General features: G+C 38.1%; 1 protein-coding gene across 4 annotated transcripts in view; it reads left to right on the top strand.

Annotated features, from left to right (window-relative positions):
• LOC109240968 overlaps window positions 1-12,953 on the top strand; it is a 35,804-nt gene extending 22,851 nt beyond the window's left edge. For all 4 annotated transcript variants that reach the window (XM_019407659.1, XM_019407662.1, XM_019407660.1 and 1 more), the window contains 5 exons: window positions 10,754-10,938; window positions 11,150-11,288; window positions 11,386-11,445; window positions 12,099-12,182; window positions 12,477-12,953. In XM_019407659.1, the coding sequence (XP_019263204.1) occupies window positions 10,754-10,938; window positions 11,150-11,288; window positions 11,386-11,445; window positions 12,099-12,182; window positions 12,477-12,584 (576 nt within the window). In that variant the 3' untranslated portion in view covers window positions 12,585-12,953. The remainder of the gene's footprint in view (window positions 1-10,753; window positions 10,939-11,149; window positions 11,289-11,385; window positions 11,446-12,098; window positions 12,183-12,476) is intronic.
• Window positions 12,954-15,659: the final 2,706 nt, after the last annotated feature.

A 15,659-nucleotide genomic window follows, 5' to 3' on the forward strand; every position in this document is an offset into this window, starting at 1 on the left:
AATCAACACTCCTCTTCAAGCTGGCATGTAAATATCTGTCATGCCTAACTTGCTTACAACAAATTTAAATTTTATAAACAAGCCTTTTGTGAAAATATCCACAATTTGCTGATTTGTTGGGGAGAAAGGCATGCAGATACTTCCTTCTTCAGTCTCTTCTTTTATGAAGTGCCTATCCACTTCAACATACTTTGTTCTATCATGTTGAACTGGATTGTGAGCAATGCTTATTGCGGCCTTGTTGTCACAGTATAACTTTATTGGTAGAACAATTGCCTTTTTTAGTTCTTCCATCATCTTCTTGAGCCAAATCATCTCATATATCCCCTGGGCTATATATCGATATTCAGCTTCTGCAGTGCCACGGGATTCTGCTTTTTTTACTCCTCCAATTCACAAAATTTCCCCAGATGAATTTACAATATCCAGGAGGAGACCTCCTGTCAGTAGTAGAACCTGCCCAGTCCGCATCTGTAAAGCTTTCTATGCCCCTTTGTTGATTTTTCCTGAAAAGCAACCCTAACTTTCAGATATCTTGGAATCCTGTAGACTGCTTCTTGGTGCCCTTCCGTTGGAGAGTGCATAAATTGACTGACTAAGCTTACTGCAAAAGCTATATCAGGCCGAGTGTGTGACAAGTACATCAACTTCCCCACTAGTCTCTGATATAGACTTTTGTCAATTGAATTTCCTTCTTTATTTCCGAATTATATTTTTGGATCAATAGGTGTCACAGCTGGACAACAACCACTCATCCCTGTCTCTTTTAGAAGATTTAGCACATACTTCCTTTGTGAGACCATAATGCCGTCTTTTGATCTCGCTACTTCCATGCCAAGAAAATATTTCAACTGGACCAAATCTTTGATCTCGAACTCTGATGCCAACTGATATTTTAAATTCTTCATTTTCGACAAGTCATTTCCTGTAAGTATGATATCATCGGTGTACACTTATCAGGATAGTTGTCTTCTAAGTTGCTCGGACTCGAGTGCAGGTGTCCAACAGTGGCGGAGCCACCTTATAGGAAGGGGTGTCAAATGACACCCCTTTGCCGAAAAAAATACATTGTATATGTAGGTAAAAAGAATATATATATATATATATATATATATATATATATATATATATATATATACACTCCCCTTAATTTCTTGCATGTTTATTTTTATTATATATTTTGATACCCCTTAACGAAAATTCTGGCTCCGCCACTAGTGTCCAACACGGGTGCGGATCTAGAGGTCAGATCCTTCTTGATCTAAATTTTAAGATTCGGGGGTGTGGATCCAGGTATGGATACATGTGCGGGGTTCGGCTTAAATAGTTTAAATATTTAAAAATAAAGATATAAAAATATGTCTAAATTATGAGACATTATGTGAATAACTCACAACGTATTCCGAGAAGGAGAAATTGAACAAGAGGAGAATCCGAGAAGGAGATAAAAGGAAAAGGACTGACACAGAAATTTCTATATACAAGGTATTCCACTTTCTTCAATATCACCCTAGCTTTTGTTTTGTTTTCAAAAATCATTGTATCTGTCCCGAATTTCTCCGTCGATTTTGGTCAAAGTACCCAAAATCGGTTGACTAGATGTGGTACGGATCCCACACCCATACCCACGTCGTGATCCCATACCCACACCCATGTCGTGTCGATACGAGTGCGGCACTGAAAGTGAAGAGTCCGAGCAACTTAGGTTGTCTTTCCCTCAAGTGAATGTCGAATGAATATAGTATGATCTGCTTGCCCTTGAGTGTACCCTTGTTTTCTCACAAACTGAGCAAACCTCTCAAACCAAGCTCTTGGAGATTGCTTGAGCCAGCAGAGAGATTTCTTTAGTTTGCACCCTCTAGTTCCATACCTTTCTTCAAAACCCGGAGGAGGATCCATGACTTCTTCTTCATGTTTTCCGTTCAAGAATGCATTCTTCACTTCTAGTTGTTGAAGGGGCCAATCAAGGTTGGCAGCAATGGTTAGGACCCTGATTGAATTCAGCTTAGCTGCCAATGTCTCAAGATAGTCAATCCCGTAGGTTTGAGTGAACCCTTTTGCTACCCCACTTGCAGCCCACTATTTTCTTCCACGTGGTAGTTCTACCATTTCCTAGGTTTCATTTCTCTCAAGAGCGTTCATCTCCTCTTGAATTGCCTCCTTCCACTAGGGAACATTCAAAGCATCCGGCACATTTCTCGGTATGTCCATTCCTGATAATTGAGAAAGAAAAGCTATATAGGAAAGGGGACAAGTTTCTGTATGACCTAAAATTTGACATGGGATGCTTGGTGACTTTTCTTACCCTTTTACATTTGGTAACCGGAAGGTGAAGGTCTAAATAAACAAGGAGTAAAGCGAGTTAGGCTTTGTAGAATTACCTTGTATTTCAATGAGATCTTGCGGGCGGACATTTGTGGTTTTTTTTCTTTTCTTTTCTGTTTTTTGTTTTTTATAATCGTGGTGTCTGGGCAGCTCGCGCGTACCTTAACCAGTTCCACAGGGTACCTGCCACCTCCCACCAATAACAAGTAGCAGATAACTCTATCAACCAAGAGTTGGATAAATTAGAAGAAATCCACTAGTGTTTTTTGCCTCCGCTGGGATTACCTCATGGTTCTTACCCACTTCATTGACTACTAGGCCACACCCTTGGGTGCGACATTTGGTTTTGTTGAGAGTCTTTAATCTCTTTTTCTTGGTCCCAATTTCTCCTCGATTAAACCTGTAATTCCTTTGTTCCATGTTCTTTCTTCTGATTCTCCAAAACTGCTTCTGCTTTTACTCAAAAGCACTTTTTTTCTTCTAAAAGCTTGGCCAAACACTAACTTTGAAAAAAGGCCAAGCTTCTCCAAAGCCAAAAGCACTTTTTTTAGAAGGTAACATTTTTTATGTATATATTGACTTTACCAAAGGTTCTCTTAGTGCCGGGCTTTATCTACTGGTTATTGTTTTTCTTTTCATCTATTTTTTGGTTCTGGTGATGCTGTTATTTTTTTCTATGATTTTTATTGTTGATACTGATATATTGCCTCTTTTCGTCTTCTTTTCGTCTTCTTGAGTCGAGTGTCTATCGGAAACAACCTCTCTACCCCCTTGGGGTAGGGGTAAGGTCTGCGTGCACACTACTCTCCCCAGACCCCACTAGTGGGATTTCACTGAGTCGTTGTTGTTGTTGTGTATATTGACTGTACCAAAGGGAGTAAGGTCACCCAAATTTACAAAACAAATATAGGAAGATCTGGTAATTTCTTTTTCTGATAAGGTAAAAGTTTTATTAATGAGGTACCAAATGTGGTACAAAATGTTACAAAGAGCACCCCAGAAACAGCCATCTCCTTCAGCCCTCCTTGTAAATCCAGGAAATAAAATACATCAACAATGAATTTTTATATCAACATCTGATAATTTCTACTCTACTACAAGGCCCCTAAGACTTCAACAATGGATTCTGGATCTTCCAAATACTCTTGTTTACACCGAAAATGGAAAAGGACTAAACGTTACGTTTTTAGTTTCTAGATGGAGCTTCTTCGGTCTTCAAAACATCTTTAGTTTCTCTCTTACCAAACTGTCCACCAAATACAAATTAGGACAATCTTCTGTCTCTCTTTCTGGCGGGGGAAGGTACTATATTTGCTCCAACATCTTAGAACATCAATTATATCCCAAGGCATTACCCACATAATCAGATTAATGAAAATCCTCCATATTTGCTCAGTAATCGTCCAACCAGAAAAAGATGATTGAATTGTCTCAGCGTCTTCACCAGATAGTAGCCTATTGACTTTTGTTCTTTCTAAATCTGAAACAAGAGCTAAAATAACTTATTAGTAATAACTATTGTTGGTCTTTCTATAAGAACATATGGTGTTTATTGACCTAGAGAAGGCGTATGACAAGGTCCCTAGGGACGTCCTTTGGAGGTGTCTGGAGGTGAAAGGTGTGCCGGTGGCTTACATTAGGGCGATAAAGGATATGTATGATGGAGCTATGACTCGGGTTAGGACTGTGGGAGGTGACTCAGAGCCTTTTCTGGTGGTTATGGGGTTACACCAAGGATCTGCGCTCAGCCCGTTCTTATTTGCTCTAGCGATGGACGCACTGACACACCATATCCAAGGAGAGGTGCCATGGTGTATGTTGTTCGCTGATGATATAGTTCTGATTGAGGAGACGCGAGGCGGCGTTAATGGGAGACTGGGGGTATGGTGGCAGGCCCTGGAGTCTAAAGGTTTCAAGTTGAGTAGGACTAAGACGGAATATGTGGAATGTAAGTTTAGCGACGTGAAGGAGGAAGCGGATGTGGAAGTCAGGCTTGACTCACAGGTGATCCGCAAGAGAGAAAGTTTTAAGTACTTAGGGTCAATTATCCAGGGAGATGGGAAATCGACGGGATGTTACGCACCGTATTAGGGTGGGGTGGATGAAATGGAGGTTAGTGTCTGGAGTCCCGTGTGACAAGAATGTGCCACCGAAACTCAAAGGTAAGTTCTATAGAGTGGTGGTTAGACCGGCCATGTTGTATGGAGCTGAGTGTGGGCCAGTTAAGAATTCACATATCCAGAAGATGAAAGTAGCAGAAATGAGGATGTTGAGATGGATGTGTGGGCACACTAGGCTAGATAAGATTAGGAATGAAGATATTCGGGAGAGGGTGGGCGTGGTTCCCGTGGACGACAAGATGCGGGAAGCGCGACTTAGATGGTTCGGACACGTGCGGCGGAGAAGCCTAGATGCACCGGTTAGGAGGTGTGAGCGGTTGACTTTGGCAGGTACGAGAAGAGGCAGAGGGCGGCCTAAGAAGTATTGGGGCGAGGTGATCAGGCAGGACATGGGGCGGCTTTAGATTTTCGAGGACATGTGGAGGTCGAGCATTAGGGTGGTAGGCTAGGGGGTAGTTGAGCTAGGGGGTAGTGGAGAGTTTTTCCCTTTTTGTACCGAGTAGTCTGATAGAGTTTTGTTTAGGTTTGTTAGCGGTCTATATTGTGTTCACATTGTTGTTTTGCATAGTTTTGTGTTATTGTCCTTTCACTTATTCGTTGTTGTTATTTTCTTTAAGGCATCTTTTGTTGTTACATGCCTTTTCTTTTGTTTCTTTTCTGATATTATTGTCTCTCCTGTTGAGCCGAGAGTCTCCCGGAAACAGCCTCTCTACCCTCTTCGAGGTAGGGGTAAGGTCTGCGTACGCTCTCCTCTCCCCAAACCCCATTAGTGGAATTTTACTGGGTATGTTGTTGTTGTTGTTGTTGTTGGTCTTTCTATAAGAATCTATTGCTTCATGCATCAGAGGAACCCCAATGTTGATTTGTATGCACTGGTATCTTTTTTGAGAGCACTCTAAAGATGTAATAAGAAGGTTTGGAGACTTCAACCACCTTGTTTAAGTGTTGATCTTTTTCAAGGTTTACGGTGTGTTTGGATCGTATGGATCCTGGATTTTACCTTACCATATCCATGTCGAATAGGTGGATTAATCATGTGGATACTTCGTACCGGCACTTCAAAATACACTCAAAATTAGGGAAAAACTTGGCGTACTCTTATTGGATACTTACAAACACCTGAGCCAGATACATACCCCTAAACGAATCCATGTAACATAGGTTTGAATTAAAATATTGCAATTTACTTTTCAGTTTTCATTGTGTATGAGATGGGGGGCTGATAGAGGAGAATGGATATAGAAGATACGTGTAGCGTATCCCGACTAGTTTAGATGAAGGCATAGTTGATTAATTGGTTTGATATACTTTTCATTTTAGCTTTGTCAATTTACATTTTTGTGAAGCGTCCTCCGAGTAAAATCTGATATTCAAGTTGTCTCCGGGGAGAATTTATCATGGATTCATATTTGATAACATGCATTGAAGTCTTAAATAATGCAACATTTTTATATCTAAAAACAAGAAGTACCTTTTGAGGCATTAATAATATGGATCAAATGTCATCATAGCTTTGAAGGGGAAAGGATGAGAGGTCAACAAGTTGGAGAACGTGTAACATCTTAGATAGTCAATTTTCTTTTTTGTGATAACGATGGTGATTGAGTCAGCTTGCACGTACATCTTCTATTCTGTAGGGTACCTGCTAGCTCCCACCAACAGAGGTACCGAAAAATTCCTACCAAGGCTTAGTTAAATAGGGAGAAATTACCTAGTGTTTTTGTCTTATTGGGATTTGAATCTTGGTCTCCAAGAATTTTGCACCACTTCATTGACCACTAGACTACACCTTTAGGTGCGACATAATAAGCGAAATTGGTCTTCAACCTTTCTGCATGTCTTCTAGAGAAGTCTTCGAATGGAAAAATGGATCACTCCATGTCGAATCTGCAATCGACTGTTCCTCATTGATTACTTACCATTTCAAAAAACATCAATTGTTTCTCATTGCACCATGAGTAGGTAGGGGTGCAAATGGGTTGTTTGGGCTGAATCTTGGCTAGTCAAAATACGTTGAATCAATAAATTGGTCATGCCCGACCATGCCTAAAGGTTACTTGGGCGGAGACGATCTAGGTCAAGATGAGCTAAACAATGGGTCGTAACCCAAATAACCCAACTCTTACAAAGTTTTAATTTCTTTATTTATTTTGTTTCTTTAATTGACAGTCACAACTAATAAAACCTTTTTTTTCTTCATTATGGCTTAATGTAACAAATCAAACAAAAAAATTATTTTTTAGTATTTTGACAGGGTTTCTCTCATGGGCCACTTTGAGCTCCATATATAGAGCCCAAACAAATAATTTAAAACGTGTATAGCCCAATAAGTTTTACATTAAGAATAGCCAAATTACTTTTAATAAGTGTTCTCTCTTTTAATTTTACTTTTTAACTTTTTCCAATTTTACTTTTCCCTTTCTCTACGCTGTATACCTATTCCGCATGTACGTACTTTTTATTTTTATTTTTATTTTTACACCACCTTATATACACTGTTATACATATGTATGTACATTAATTATACAAGTATATACAGTAAGTATACATTGTTATACAGTAAATATACACCACTTGAAGGCAAAAATCCAAGCTCTTCTCTACCTTTATACACAACGTAACCGTGTAAGTTATACACATATATGTACAAAGCATATGCATATACATTTATATAGAAATCATATACATATATACAAAGTATATACACATCATAATACACTTGTTTTACTCCCTTTAAAATATTCACTGAATTAAACATGTGGCTTAGTTAACAACTAGTTAGATCATTCAACTACTCTTCTTCGATAAATCAACAGCTAATCAAGACAAAATTGAACTAAACTAAGGAGCATGGCAATCAACACAAAGCACTTGAATTATCAACTGTTCGGCTAACAAATAGCAGGGTTTAACAATAACCAAATGAGGTTCGTAAACCACAGAGCGCGAACCCCGATGTCAAATAACCAACAGAATATCCAAGGCAACCATCGGACTTTGGGTGTTGTACTTCGCTCAGTTACTATGTCGAAATTCGGCTCTTCATGTTCAGTTGCTTGAGATAGTAAAGTAACGAGGCTGGAGCTTTAAGGTGGCTGCCAGTGACTCGCCGGAAAAACTAATTGCCGGAGTGTCTTACTGAAACCGATGCCAAATGATAGATCCGTCCAAGATCTATCCATTTATGTAATTTTTGTGTTGTGGAGATGAGTGTAGCTTCACGAATTTGAGAAGAAAGAAACTGGGGATTTTGGATATTCTGAAATTCGTCGAGATGGAGTGAGTTTTGAAGGTTTTGGGTTATGGATCTTGGTAGAGGAGAAAGAGGGGACTCAATTCGTATAATTTGAAGGTGAACAGAGATTTTCGGCCGTCGGTGGCAATTTCCGGCTAGCGGAGATAAGGCGACAGACAGTTGTTACGTGGTGGTCTGTGGCGGCAGCTATTCCCGGCTGCTGCACAAGGGAAAGAAAAGTAGTAATCTAACAACTAAAATGAGAGGAGAGAAGCGAATAGGGCATGAGGATAGTCACGTGGGAGAAGTAGGGACGAGGGTTTTACAAAAACCTGGCTAAGTGGACTAAACCGGGTAATAAAGTAGCAACTGGGCTAAAATTGGCAAACTAGATAGCTAGGGGGGTATTGGGCCATAAATATCGCTATATTTAGCTCAAATCAGCCCAACTTTTAAATGGGCTGATTAGGCGGGTCAAAAGAGGCTAAGTAAATAAATGTGAGGGTCATTAACTCGCCCAAACTTAGCAGAATGGCAGGTAATTTTTTCATTGGCTCGTTTTGCCACGCCTACGAGTAGGTATCTGCTAATAATTTACCAATATTTGCCAACACTCCGGTCAATTAAGAACTCCCATGTCTAGAAGATGAAGGTGGCAGAAATGAGGATGTTGAGATAGATGTGCGGGCATACCAGATTAGATAGAATTAAGAACATGTGAAGAGGAGAGGCATATATGCCCCAGCGAGGAGGTGTGAGAGGTTGGTCTTGGAGGGCTGAAGGAGAGGTAGAGGTAGGCTGAAGAAGCATTGAGCAGAGGTGATTAGGCAAGACATGACGATGCTCCAGCTTCCCCGAGGACATGACCATGGATAGGAAGGTGTGAATGTTGAGAATTAAGGTAGAGGGTTAGGTAGCCAAGCGTTGTCCTTGCTCGTTCTAGTAGTTGTAGTGCATTACTTAGTGTTAGTCTTGTATTTTCTTGTTATTGTATTTCTGTTATTACTTGTTTTTTTCGCTTCGGTTTTTTATTGCAGTGCTTTATGTTAGTCTTGTACGTTCACTTCGGTTTTCTGATTGATTTGCTTTTGGCCGTTCCTTCCTTTTTTCTTTCCTGAGCAACCTCTCTGCCTTCTTAAAGGTAGGGCTAAGGTCTGCGTACACACTACCCTCCCGAGACCCCACTTGTTGGATTACACTGGGTTTGTTGTTGTTGTTGTATTAGCCAACAGCCCAACACTCCACATCTCCACATTCCACAGATTGTTTGTGTTTTGACATGTAGCCTTAAATTGTGATGTTTTGATGCCCACAAGTTGTTAATTGTGGGCTAGTTTTGTCACGCCTACCAGTAGGTATCTGCTAATAATTTTACCTATATTAGCCGACACTCCACATCTCCACATTCGGTAGATTGTTTTCTTTTGACGACATGTAGCCTTTAATTGTGATGCTTTGATGCCCACAAGTTGTTAACTGTGGACAAAACATCTTAAGGAAATTTGAAGATGTCAGCCAATTTGTTTACATTTAAGTTTTGTAAGATTGTGATTGAGAATCTCATCTTTGTTAATCTCCTTAAAATCATTATTCAATCCATGTCATTCACATATGTACTATCTTCAGTGGGTCCCTTGCTTAGCAGCAGTTCCCCTCCCCGCCACCACAAAAGAGCCTAAAAAGGCCCTTTCCCTTTGTATACATTCAACTTTAGTATCTACCAGGATCAGAACTCCAAACTGTTTAGACACTCAAGGCCATGATTTTGTTACCCGTTGCGGAATAACTGTAATATCAAACTTAGGATGCATATTGGCATTCAGATAAACTATGTAGTTGCTTAAGTGATTCCTTCTGGAAAGTAGAGCTGTAGGTACCTTGATTATCTTGTTAAGGATATAACTTAATATACATCCTTCTAATAAATTCTATTTCACTTTAGAACACTGTCATGTGATTGTGGAGATGTTAGTTAATGAAACAGTTTCCATTCATATATACCTCTTGAAATGCGAGATAGAAGTACTTTAAATAAAGCAAGTACATGGCGAGATAGGTTCCCTTGTGGTTTATGATATTACGCTTATGGCTTCATAACACTGACTTCCCTTATTCTGATTTTCTAGTAACACTTCTTTTAACCTATTTATCATCAATGTAAAAGAATTATGATCTGACTATTTTACCCTTTTTAATCTATTCTTTGTTAAAAAAACACATATCTTTAAAAAAATTCAATAGTTAAGCTGGAACCTAGGCATGAATTGTCATGATGCATGAAAGCAGGTGTGGCCGTGTGGGCTTGATAATTTATGCGTGAAATTGATGGAAAATTGGAAATCTGAGGCTCCTTTAACAAGATCACAGTGATACTTCTCCTATTAGCAATATTTTCATATCCCAGTAACCCCGTTGGCGAATAAGAAAATGGGTTTACAGAAGTTTACTATTTCAGGGACGTTGCTGTCCTGTCGATGGGTGATTAGGATGATAATTCACATTTATTGCCGCCTTCCTTTTCTTGAGGTGTAACTCATCACGGGCAGAGGATTCTTCTTCCTTTGCAAGGCTCAAAGAGCTAGGTCTAATAGTGATATAGTTATGGAGGAGCAAGTTACTTGAGAATTTGAGCCGAGGGTCTATCGGATACATCCTCTCTATCTCTGCGAGGTAGGGGTAATGTCTGTGTACACATTATCCTCCCCAGACCCCACACTGTGAGAATAACTGGGTATGTTGTTGTTGTTGTTGTTGTAAGTGTTAGATAGTTGTGTATTATGTATATAAGTAGTCTAGTTCCACATTGGAATAGGAGTAATATGTACATGTAGAGTATAGCTATAAATAGGACTTCTTGTATTATATTGTAAAGTGATATCAATAATATATTTTTCCATGCTTCCTCACAGTTAGTACATGGCGAGAAATTTTAATCTTTGCATAGCATTAATGCTCATCTGAAGTAGTTAGTCAGCATGCTTCTTCCTGTCTTAAAGCTGAGATCATGTTTCTCAGCATAAGATGATTTAGGTGTGTTTTCTTCATCTGTTATTATTGTGTTGCATCAAAACAGGTTGACAGCTTACTTGGTGCTCGTGGTGGTTCGTTTGAGCACGAGGCAACTAGAAGAATGCGGAATGAGTTTATGGCTGCATGGGATGGCTTGAGATCAAAGGAGAACCAGAAGATCCTTATACTTGGTGCAACAAATCGTCCCTTTGACCTTGATGATGCTGTTATTCGCCGTTTACCTAGGAGGTATCATTCTGTTATTTTTTACTAAATGGTACTCTAAAATTCCTAACCCAATTTTATATGCTTCCTCATTAATCTGGTGCATCACTAATACCAGATGCATATAGTATGGTTCCGTTTCCATAAATGGGACCTGTGTTAAATATAAACAGGATAAAAACATATATCGGCCTAGATGTAAAAAGCTGCTGATAAGTATGTGGTTATTTTTTAGGATATATGTGGACCTACCAGATGCAGCAAATCGCACAAAGATACTAAAGATAATTCTTTCTCGGGAAAATTTGGAGCCAGATTTCCCGTATGAGAATCTTGCAAATGCAACTGAAGGTTATTCTGGTAGTGATTTGAAGGTAATCGATTATCATGTCAAACTTTTATATGCTGGCATGTTTTTTATTTGTGACTTGTTCATCACCATTTTTTTCTTTACTCTGGCACCATCTGCAGAACCTGTGCATTGCGGCAGCTTATAGACCTGTTCAAGAAATACTAGAAGAGGAGAAGGAGGTAAGTCCCATTTGTAATTGGTCATTGCTGTGATTATATCTAGCAATTTTTCAAGGACTGACATGTCCTTTGTCTTGGTTAAGTTGGCCCATAGTAATATACCCAAGTACCAATCTTATGATGCGGCACGAAAGGTACTGTAGTTGTGGTTGGTCTTAGATTGTTGTTTATTATTTCCTCCTTTTTCAAACCTTCGACTATGGTCTCTCATAGTGGTTTCAGAAAGTTTCCTCCAAATATTTACCTGTTTTGCGGTGAATGTTTTACTCAACTTTGACGATTAAATCATGTTATGTATAGAGAGAGTACATTGTTATGTTTTTCCAGACCACGTAGCTACTCATGCAGTTTAGTGTTCTCATCCTGCGTGGACTTGAAAGAACTACCTTGAAGTAAAAAAGGTTCAACATTGACTTTGTTTTAAAATGGATGATTAAGTTCGGGCCAGCATAGTTTTGGTGGCTATCCACATGGCCTTTTTATATGAGTTGAGTCAAAGAATTTCTTTTTGGCTATCCCACATGGCCTTTTTATATGAGTTGAGTCAAAGAATTTCTTTTTCTAAACGGAAGTTTTCGACGGAGATTTATTCAGCCATTTACTTTGTCAATCAATGATGAAAAATTGTTGTTAATACCTTTTTCTTTTCTCAGGTTGAATCACTGGGCGGTAGAAAAGATGGAGTTCCAGTGTTAAGACCGCTCAGTGTAGACGATTTTATTGAGTCAAAAGCAAAGGTAAATTATCTTAACTGGAAATTCTAATTGAAGGGCCTGAAATTTATGTAAAGGTAGATGTCGGGTATGTTCTCTCTATTATAAAGCAGGAGGAAGTATCAATGTTGTGTGCAAAGTGTTATCAACAGATATTGCTTAGCGCAATACATGCTGCAAACATTATCTGCTGATCTTATTTATTAGCTCTCCGTTCCCATCATGGATCTTAACCATTGGTTTGTAAAGTGACGATAAGATCATGAAGCTGTCTGTTAAGTTTTCTAAAACTGACTGTTGCATGTCCTGAATACTCAGGTGGGGCCATCAGTCGCATATGATGCAGCAAGCATGAATGAGCTGAGAAAATGGAATGATCAGTACGGTGAAGGTGGAAGCAGAAGAAAGTCTCCATTTGGCTTTTGAATCTTATATTAACCGACGGAGGAGGTAGTTGGAGTGTCGACAATTTGGCTCGTCACTCTGAATTAACAGATTACGTTGTCGTTACAATTGTTTAGTAGAACCATGAATGTGTAATTCTTTTAGCAGGTCTATCCTTTTTTTTTTTTTTTGGTTACGGCAAATTTCAATGAGTGGCTTTTGCTGCATAAGGTTGGTTAAGTAATGTAGTACCAAAGCAGGCAGAGATAGGTTAGGAACAGAGCCATAGAAGATACAGGCTTTAGAATGCCAATGTGTAATAACAAAAAGTTCAATTTTGTAATCCTTCCTCTATTATTATAAGGGGAAAAATTCAAATGCCAAAGGTCGTAAATGATTTTTTTCTGCTTTAGAATTTTAAGAAACCGCAGTTTTGAGTTTGCTAGATGAATCTTGGAAATGTGTCAAATAATTAGGGACTACCAATTAGGGCAAACCTTTTAAGATCATATTCTTAAATTCTAAAAGAAAAGAAAGATCATAATCGAAAAATGAATTTGACCTAAAGTTTCGGGGTATGTCCGACCAAAGATTTTGATTCCAGTGGGGACATCTATGATCATGGTAGCTGCAGCGAAGTAGGCATGGGTATCAATGTCTAAGCCCACAGTAAACATATGAGGAGCCCAAACAAGATTTTCATGGAGTTTCAGAATATTTATAACGTTCACCTTGGAGGAATTATGTACGAAAGAGGTCTAAAAAGATTTTTCTATTCCTCTGCATTCGATCTGTAATTTGTTCTTGTGCCTTGATCAGGCTAACCTAGGGCTGTCCGGGGGGGGGGGGGGGGGTAGGGGGTTTGCTTAAGAGGATTGGGGCTAAGGGAAATTAAGGGTACGGGGTAAAGGAATATTTTAGGGTACAGTATCGGTACCACTACTGATCCTGCCGGGTGGGGGAGGGTACTTAAAGGGGTGGTAAGGGAGATTAGAGACATATTTAAATTTAAATTATAAAAATTATCATATTTAAGTACACACACTTTAGGGGATGAAAAAAATTCAAGGCTATGAAGTGCCTTTTATTCTATTTATTGCAATGTAATACAAGTTACAAGCTCTGTTTTAAAAGGCAAAATTGAGACTCGCCCGGGGCTCGCCCCGGGGCGGAGCACTCGCAAAACGCCCCTAGGCTTATGTGTGGGACTTAGTTCCGTGAGACTTACGTATCGGCCATTGGGGCTTACGCCCGGACACGCCCAATGCCCAGCGTACTGGGCTCGCCTAATAGAACTTTATGCAATTGTATGTAACTAACCTTTATAAATCCTCAAATTTTCTTAGTAAATTATTGACTATTCAAAATTACTTTTTTCTTAATCATAAATCATTAAGTTGAGAGTATTTTATGTCATAATTAAAATAAAAATTATTGCACGTTATCCACTAAGACTGCTATGATAGTTACTTTTAAATAAATCTTCCATTTAGAAAGTATTTATTTATTAACTTTTGTTTGTCTTTACTTTATATAATAGTCCGTAATTTTTCATAATTATTTTCTAAATATTATTTTTTCACGTTTACGAGATACAATACTTATTAATTTAAAAGCTCAGTATTAGCTAGTAACTATTTACAGATAATTAGTTATCATGGTATTGTATGGTGAATTATGTGTCACTTTATTAACTTGTTCAAACTTAAAAATAAATGATGCTAGAGAATCATATTTAAATCGTGAATTATGTTTTTATATAAAATCTCTTTCAAATAGAAAGCATATTAAATAAAAGAAGTATTTTGAGAAAAATATCAAATCATAATATCGAAATTCTTTCAAGATCTATTACTCCTTAAGAGATACATATAATATTTTGTATCAAATACATTATTTTTAATGTTTGAGTTGTAACAACGTTGCAGCTAATTTGCGATATATGTCATGCTTTTCATATTATTCATAGTTGAATTATAAATTAAATTTTGTTTAAATAGATTATTTTTTATAATTTTATGATTTTAATATAATTTTTATAATTATTGTTCATTTTATACTATCTTAAAATTCATGAAATTAGTAAAATTTAAAGATCCATGGGACTTACGCCCCATGTCTCAGGGCTTACGCCTCGCCTCGTCAGAAGTAAAACGCCTCGCCTCACGCCCCCGCCTTTTAAAACATTGGTTACAAGTATATATTTGTATTGCAATAAATAAAATTGCATATTTCTCTTAAACGATTTACATAATTTTTCAATAACTTTCGTGGTTCTTCGCTTAAAATTGGTAGCACTTATTCTTCTGCGTCCCTACCGTCTCCGGTAGAGAGTATTTCATTATAGGCATTGTCGTCTTCTTGAATTATTTCTGGAAGATCAAATTTTCTTCTTTCACTTTAGTCCAATCTCTGAATAAAACAGTAGTCTCTAAGGTGTCTTCTGCCAACGGGTGTCTGTGGTCTCCAATTTGATATCGTATTGCACTGAAAGCGCTTTCTGAAGCTACTGATCAAGCTTGAACAGTTAACACATATCGTGCCACTCTTGAAAGAATCGAAAATGTTTTTCATTCTCCAATATTTAAGCAAGTCTTCATTTCCTTTGTTATCGGTAATACCAACAATTCCTGCAAGTAAATAAACATCAAGCTCGTTACTTTGTGAAGATTGTGATTGGCTAATCATTTTCTGAAAGATCTATGTGTAGTAGCCATTTTAAGAAGTTGCGATGATGAAGAAGAAAAGGCACCACTAATTGGTGCGACAGAGTTCATCGGTCTTTGGTAATGGACATACACAACTTTAATATTTGATTGAGCATTAAGCAAACAAGTAGCAAGAGATGGTCTTTGTATTGCTTTAATTTCTAAATTTTATTTAAATTATTTCGGAAATATTTGTTCCTTCATTTTCCAATATTTCAGCAAGTTTTTATATCAACATTAGTATTCTTGCAAGTAAATAAACATAAAGCTCGTTAATTTGTGAAAATTGTGATTGGCTAATCATTTGCTGAATAGCACCAAAAGGTCTATGTGTAGCAGTATTTTTAAGAGGTTGCGATGATAAAAAAGAAAAGACACCTCTAGTTCGTGCAACAGAGTTCATTAGTCT

The sequence above is a fragment of the Nicotiana attenuata genome, unplaced genomic scaffold, assembly GCF_001879085.1.
Source record: "Nicotiana attenuata strain UT unplaced genomic scaffold, NIATTr2, whole genome shotgun sequence".
Classification (NCBI taxonomy): Eukaryota; Viridiplantae; Streptophyta; class Magnoliopsida; order Solanales; family Solanaceae; genus Nicotiana; species Nicotiana attenuata.